We start from the raw sequence: 8,175 nt of genomic DNA, 5'->3' as shown, positions 1-8,175 counted from the left end.
TGATTGATCCAAGAGCGTATTGAGCAAATTTCTCTTTTGCAATGTCAATGATGTAGTTTTACATTATTACCGCTGTATGAGCCGTAGTTTGTTAGTTTGTTGGCGTTGCTAGGTAACGGGGCTGGGCTGGGCTGGGCTGGGCTGGGCTGGCGTTGCTAGGTAACGGGGCTGGGCTGGGCTGGGCTGGCGTTGCTAGGTAACGGGGCTGGGCTGGGCTGGCGTTGCTAGGTAACGGGGCTGGGCTGGGCTGGGCTGGCGTTGCTAGGTAACGGGGCTGGGTTGGGCTGGCGTTGCTAGGTAACGGGGCTGAGCTGGCATTGCTAGCCAATGGCACAGTTTCCTTTTATTGTGATTTAAAAATCTGTAAGTTATTGAAACGGCTCATTTTCCAGACACCAGAAAGCATTAACTTATTGTCAAAAATGCAATAAGGTGATTTTTTTAGAAGCATTTGAAACCCAAATTATGCATAATAGGTCACCTTTTAGTAAATGCAGAATTTTCCACAATGTGAATGGATGACAGTAGACACAGGAAGAGTCAAAGTTCGCATATTTATCAGAGTTGGAGGCGAATCCAGCTGGACTTTCCACATCCAGCGCCTGCCGAAGCGAAGTTTCTTCCTCAACGTCCCACCCTGACTTCACCTGTCGTTTACCTGCAGAAAGAACTGCCTTTTGCTGTGTTTTAAAGCCAAGTTTTATCTTTATGATGATAAAAACAGAGTGCCATTATATATGAAACGAAATGAAATCAAGATATGAAATGTGGATATTTTGAAACGCATCTGGAAGTTGGAGTGAAGAAAATGCTGCTGGGAGGAAAAGTGCCAAAAATATCGAAGTGACCCGACTGTGAAGAAAATCTTCCAAAAATGTAAATTCACATATATTTTTTCCTGCTAAAAAAGGACTAAAATACACAGGGAAATGGTTTTGTCAGGCTGAAGCCATAAAAAATGATAGCAGTGCACATGTTTAGATGTAAAAAATAATAATAAGGTAAGATAAAAGCTGGAAAAGCTAATGTGACGAGTCATTGTCTGCATGGCACTTTTGTGTTTTACAAACATGTTCATAGCTTTATCTGTTTTGTTATTGGGTCCAAAGTTCTTGAAAGAAAAACTTTGATAAACCCTAAAAAAAAAAAATCTGACCATATTGGTTTAAGTAGTCATTTAAAGAAAATATCCCAGTAAAATGAAGGAAGCATTTCACATCACGTCTCTGCAATAGGATGGTACCAGTGAAGTTTGGTTAGTAAAAAAAATACAGAAATTAGAATTTAGCAGAATCAGTAAAACGGATCAAATCAAAACCTTACCACATATTTTTGTCTAGTTTTTAGTTTTTGACGTCGTGTTTACAAATGAAAGCTAGAAATGGTGAAACTTTTATGCCACAGGATTGAAAAAAGAGCCATAAACCAAAGACATTTTAAAAAATTTAAAATGTGGATTTCTGAAACTGCTAGCTTAGCATTAACGTCTTCAGTCAGAGACTGAATGAAGCTGGTGTGATACAGACCGCTACAGGAGATCCTTCCTACCCACAGAAATCAACAGCAACGCTTTGAATAATTTGAGCTACAACTTTTAATTTACCTTTGAGGTTAATAACGTATTTGTAAAACTGAACTGAAATGAATATACCAGCTTGTTTAGAACAACTGGTGTCGCAAACTCAACCTTAAAATAATGAGAAAAACTGAATTAAAATGATCTAAATGAAGCTCTGAAATCCATCTGTTATTTTAAACTGGTTCAATGTGATGCTGCAAAACTGTGATTATTTCTCAGGGCTGTTAATTAGGTTCATTAATATCTTTGTGATTCGTATTTTTGCTTTGTAATATTTACATCTGCTTCCCAAAGGCTGTTTTATATAAAGGCGTATCAGGATCATTATAGATGGTAATAAAAACAGGAATAAATTACAGACAAAAAAAACTCAAATTCTCTTGAAAAAACATTTTTGTGTTTGAAAAATTTGCTTGTACAAAAACTGAAATTTATGAGTTTAAAAAGTTGCAAATTTGCTAGAAAAAAAATTCACAAAAATTTCAGATTTTGAAAATTGTTAAAATTTTCAAAATATAAAGTTAACTGAAAATTTTGGTATTGTAAGGACCAAAAATAAACACTTAAAATATCACATTTAGGTATGTAGTTGTTATAATATTTAACAGTTTGGATGGAGACTCTGAGCATTTAAGCAATTTCCAAATCAGTTTCTTTCAATAAAAAACTGATTAAACTTTAACAAAAACAGCAGGTGTGTGTCTGTGGAGAAGTTTTGGTTAAAACATGTTTGTTTTTCATTCAGTTAGTAGAAACTCATACATTGAGAATAAACTCAGAAATGTTTTAGAAAAAAAATCTATGAAATTTACATAGTCACAAATTTTCTAGGAAAAAAATCACATTCAAAAGTTTTCTAGAAAAAACATGGAGATTTCTGAGTTTGAAAAAAGGTTGCACATTTGCAAGAAGAAACTCATACATGTTGAGAATAATCTCAGAAATTTTCTGGAAAAGAAAATATATCAAATTCTAAATTTGAAAAGTTGCAAATTTGCTAGAAAAAAATTAACATTTACAAATTTTCTATAAAAACTTAAAAAATTTTGATTTTGAAAAATCAAAACTTTGCTTGGAAAAACACATTTTGAGAATAATCTCAGAAATTTTCTAGAAAAAAAACGTTGAAATTTCATGAGTTTGAAACATTGCAAATTTTTTAGAAAAATTTACACATTTTTTAGAAAAACCTGGAAATTTCTGAGTTTCTAAATAAAACATTTGTTGTCTCGTTAAACTCCAAATATTTTTCAAGTTTTCTCAAAATTTTTCTGAGATTACTCTCAACATTTCATATGGATTGTTTTTGGTGAAAATGTGCTCCTTTTCTCTTCAATGGCCCAAATACGCTGTTGTAGTTTTATACTTTTTAAATGGTGGTGATCATTTTCTCACTGATGCTGCTGACGGGTACCGGAAAGTAAAACCCTTTATAAAGCACTTAAACCACTGGTACCAAATTGTTGCAGAACTGTGTGGAGTGCTACCAAAATGTACAAAAAAAAAAAAAAAAAACAGGGAAAAGCCAAAATTTTCTATTTTGCTGTACAGTTTTTATAGAGTCCACAGCTGACCTGAAAGCATCATAAACACTCTTTTTCTGTTGTTTTAGAGTTTATTAAGACTGTTAATGTTGTCACCACGCTGTGAGTCTGACCCTCAGCTCCACTGACGTTCTGCACACGGCGTCGCACTCCAACCGACCCGCATCGCCGTTTGTCTCCACACATCTACTAAAAAACAAAAACCGACCAACCCTTTGATGTTTTCGTGTCTTATAACAAAGAAATAAATGTGCATCAGTTTGACGGAGCAGCTGCCACGGCTCAGGGTTTTACTCATTTTGTGTCATTTCTAACAATTACAATAAGAGTGAAAGAAAGGGAGTCGATAAATTCATGTGGTTTCAGTTGCTTTTTTCTTTTTTGGCTGTTTGCAAAGCCCACTGTCACCACCAGGGGGAGCCCGAGTCATGGTTTCCATGACGACGGGCTCACACAGGAGCCATGAAATAACTAAAAGCTGGACTAAACTGAAAGTTCTTTAAAATACTTCTTTAAAATTGTATTTTTGATTATTTCATTGGAAATTGCTTAATTTGATATATTTATTAATTTTATGATGCATTTAATTGATTAACCAAAGATCTGCATGGTATATTTAATTAATATTGTGACCCTGATACTCAGTACGTTCTCATCTTCTGCTTGTCTAGTTTTTCAGATTTTGAAAAAATCAGATTTTATACTACTAAACCACATCAATGCTTTGTTTAAACTCCACAATAAGCCTACAGATGTTGGGGTGGTGGACAGTGGGCCAACCATTCAACCATCCAACCTGTGCTTACAGGCCTCGGAAATCCTTGGACCGGTTCTGCTTCCATGTGTGAAATAACTGTGAATATTTAAGTGGAACATCAGTGAATAAATGCACATAACTATGATCGGCCATTCCTCTACTTATTTCCTGCCTAATTACTCAGATAGTGTGTCTGTCTCTGCACCTGAGCTAAAGGAAGACAGCACAGAGTTGGTAAATATTTTATTACATCACAATCTTTATATATATAAAAAATAAAAACCCAGATTGGGTCAAAGGTTCTTGGAGTATCGGCGTCTGACGGAGTCCCTGTAGAACTGGAAGATCTTCTCTGACGCTTTCTGACTGACGGCTACGCACTGCTGCAGCTGTGGAGACGGAAAGTCCAATCAGAACCGTCAGACGGGCAACAGACGGGTCAGAAACGAAGAAAATGACCGACCTCATGAACCGAGAACGAGCCTTTGGTTGATGACATCATCACTCTGCGCTCTTTGCCGTCGATGGCGAAGGTCATCAAAGCTCGACTTTCCTGAAGAGAATTTTAAAAACATGACGAGTTTTGACTTCTGCAGACAAACATGTACAGAACCAGCAACTTTGATTATTGTATTAATCGTGAACTAATTTAACAATCGATTAATCATTAACTGGAGTTTACAGACTAAAGAAAAGACAAGTTACAGAAAAAATAATATACATATATGTACTGTTTTGTTTTAGCAGCAGGTTCATCCTTTGCTACAAATGATCAAGCGTTCAGTTGTTGTGTTGCGTTTTAGGCAATAACATGTTTATTTTCTTATTTAACAAATGAACTAAATTACTTATTTGCATCTTTTAATGTATTTCTAATATTGTATAAGAGACTAAATTAAAAATCTTCAGAATGTGTCGATTTTTTAAATCCAATAATCTCTAGAATAATCTGTTACTAAAATAATTGCAAGTTGCAGCTCTATTTATTAAGCTGTTTTAAACGCTGCCTCCAGCTTTTTTATTTACGAGAAGTTTAAAGAACCAGAAGTTCGAGAAATCCAGCTCCTCTCCAGGCCATGAATAATAATCTGAGTTTGATTTATTTTTTATTGCTTTTCGGGGCTTCAGATGTACCTTTTCCTGAGCTGCAGTCGGGTCTGTGATGATTTCACCGTCTGCGCTGATGGCGCAGGTCACTCCACAAAACAGGCAACTCATAGACAAGCCGGCGTCCATCAGGGCCATGCAGGCTGCGTTCAGACAGCAGGACAGGAGCTGAGCTTCTAGGTAAGGAATGAGGGACGGCACCAATCGGTCAGAAGGCTTAGAGAACCCAAAAACCAGGCTCAGCTAAGAGTAGCACTTATTTTTACTCTAGGAAAAGTAAGAAGTAGCTGCCAAGACATTACTCAAGTAAAAAAGTAATTGGTAAAAATTGCTGAGTAATTGATCAAATTATCAATCATTTAATATTTAAAAATTACATCATCAGATGAACCAACATATAAAGTTAACTGGAAATTTTGGTATTTTAAGGACCAAAACTAAACACTTAAAATAGCACACTTATATATGTAGTTGTTATAAATGTTATATTGCTATTTACTAATATTTAACACTTTGGATGGAGAATCTGTGAGCCTTTAAGCAATTTCCCCTTGAGGATCAATAAAGTCCATTTTAAATAATGTAATTAAAAATAAAATCAGGCAAAATTGTTTTTTTCCAAATCAGTTTCTTTCAATAAAAAACTGATTAAACTTGAACAAAAACAGCAGGTGTGTGTCTGTGGAGAAGTTTTGTTTAAAACATGTTTGTTTTTCATTCAGTTAGTAGAAAGTCCAGACATTTTACTCAGAGTAGAAATACTTTATGATAAAATGACTACAGCGTAGTAAAGACACTCCTAAAAACAAATGCTTTGAAAGATGTTACTCCAGTAAATGTAACTGTCTGCTTCCCCGCTGTGCTCCAAACCAACAGAACCGTTTTCAGTGAAGGATACGGCGCCGTCGTTGTGCAGCACCTGCAGGATGAGCGTGAGCGACGAGCGAGGATGGAGAGATAAAAGCAGAGACGCCTCACACGTTTCCCGCACACATTGTTCCTGTGATCGCTCCCTCACACCTAGAAGTAAACATGAGTGTGAAGCAGCTGATTCACTGACTTATTTTTATCAAAACATTGTCTGTACTTTTTATATTGACTGTTTTACTGTGACTAACCTGGCAGCCCCACTTTGGGATGAACCAGAACCTCCAGGGTTGCCCGGTCGTAGATTTCCTTGCTGATTTTGACCTCAGCAGGTCAGTAGACTCCCGCCATCACACTGGTGTCTCCTGCAGAAACGGGCAGAATAAAGAAATTAAAAGAAGAAAAAATTATGGATATACAACTTATCTCAAACACTGTGGAAATGGCACAAAAATTATATTGTAAAACTTTGTAGCTTTAGCTTATGTAGTGACAGTTGAGTTTAAAACTGCCATTAGGAACAACTTCTTTCAACAATCCCAGTTTAGGATTCAGTCCAGAAACTAATCTGCAGCGTATCAGAGATTGTAAGTGTTACCACTGGAAATGTTAATTTTTAAGACAAATTGAGGCATTTGTTAAAGAATTTGCTTGAATTATTAAATGCCTCTATTATTTTCATTATTCCTTAACTATTGAGTGTTACTGTATGCATCTAAACAATAGTGGTGAAAGCATCTTGAAGAGAGAAAGTGAGTCCATAATCTGATCATTTACAGCAGAATTCTGCGTTGTGAACAAAAGAATAATCTGTCGACCATTTTGCCTGTTTTTGAGCCTGAAAGGGAAAAACTTTTTTTAACTAATTAGTTACCCTGAACGAACGACGCCGATCCATCAGGACGGGACAGTAAGGTTTGTTCACACCCGAACTCTCTGAGAGAAACAGTTGAAGAAGGAGAGACTTCCATCATGCCGCCTTCACGGTGGAGACGATGTTTGTCGCAGCTAAATGACGTCATCGGGTTTTTTTTCCCTTCAAAAAACTGCTCTTTTAACTTCAAATGCTATGCTTTCAATATCATTAGTATCATTAAATTATAGTACTAATTACGAAACACGTGTGTTGACATTTATTAGGGGCATGCCATAGCAATGCATAAGGAGAGCAAGTCAGTACTGCCTCCATGCATTGCATGGCAGGCACCTATTGTTCTACACCCAATAGAACGCCTCTTTATCAGTGAGAATGCATTCAATGCATTCTCACTTATAGTGTTTCTGTTTTTCTTTATCAGTGAGAATGCATTCAATGCATTCTCACTTATAGTGATTCTGTTTTTCTTTATCTTTATCAGTGAGAATGCATTCAATGCATTCTCACTTATAGTGTTTCTGTTTTTCTTTATCAGTGAGAATGCATTCCATGCATTCTCACTTATAGTGTTTCTGTTTTTCTTTATCTTTATTATTATTATTCTGACTTCCGTACGTTTTTTGTGGTTTAACTACTCTCACTATCTTTCACTAATTGTACTAATTTATATATCAAAACGTTCAGCTCCTTCAGGAGAATGGTGCTATGACTTTTGGTAAACTTCACTATTATACTTTTTGAAATAATTGCCCTTTTGTGCAAATTTATTGCCCCATTATTTCCTATGGTGGAACTCTGTAACTGATTTCAGTTACTTGAGTGTCCACTCTAGTAACTGCCGTTTTTGAACTTTTTCTGCTCTTTTATGAACAAAATTATGCTGTTCATACATATTTGACTGTATATAAATATTTTATGCATTAAAATGTAGCCACTAGTGTCTATTTTATGGAATTATTACTATCATTGTTACAGGATTTACTGTTTTCTGTTAAACTCCTCTGGAGTACAACCTTGTCACACTTTCTCCTATTCTTTCAATGTATTTTCTTCTTGTGCTCTGTTTTTATCTGTGTCTATGCATTCTGCTTGTCTACTTTCTCTTTGCCTTCTGGTTTACTATCTTTTAAGATATTCTACAATCTTTAATCAATTTTACAAATTCATATATCAAACATTTCTGCGTCTTCTGACTCTTTTTGCTTTAGTTTTTGCTCTTTTTACTCTTTCAAATATTTCTGGTTTACTGTTTCCACTAATTTTTATACTTATTACTCTTTCACTATTCAATTGTTTCAACTATTTCTGGGATTGCACTAATTTCCTGTTGTTTAATTTATACTCTTTCTTAAACTCTGTTTCACTTTTTGACTTTTTCAAATAATTCAGGTTGCACACAAACTCCTGCTTCTTCTGCTGAATTCTGCTATAATTTACATATTAT

At 35.5% G+C, this 8,175-nt stretch overlaps 1 protein-coding gene across 1 annotated transcript; it reads right to left on the bottom strand.

Moving 5' to 3' along the window:
* Positions 1 to 4,110: 4,110 nt before the first annotated feature.
* On the bottom strand, positions 4,111 to 6,892 carry LOC145550387 (exosome complex component RRP46-like). The gene is given in 6 exon segments (XM_081604365.1): positions 4,111 to 4,269; positions 4,344 to 4,433; positions 5,015 to 5,155; positions 5,886 to 6,007; positions 6,106 to 6,219; positions 6,729 to 6,892. Coding segments are annotated over 6 exon segments (711 nt in total). The 5' UTR covers positions 6,877 to 6,892; the 3' UTR covers positions 4,111 to 4,173.
* Positions 6,893 to 8,175: the final 1,283 nt, after the last annotated feature.

The sequence above is a fragment of the Poecilia reticulata genome, unplaced genomic scaffold, assembly GCF_904066995.2.
Source record: "Poecilia reticulata unplaced genomic scaffold, P_reticulata-male-v2 Scaffold_39, whole genome shotgun sequence".
Classification (NCBI taxonomy): domain Eukaryota; kingdom Metazoa; phylum Chordata; class Actinopteri; order Cyprinodontiformes; family Poeciliidae; genus Poecilia; species Poecilia reticulata.
The sequence above is the reverse complement of the archived record's forward strand: the minus strand, read 5'-3'. Positions and strand labels throughout refer to the sequence as shown.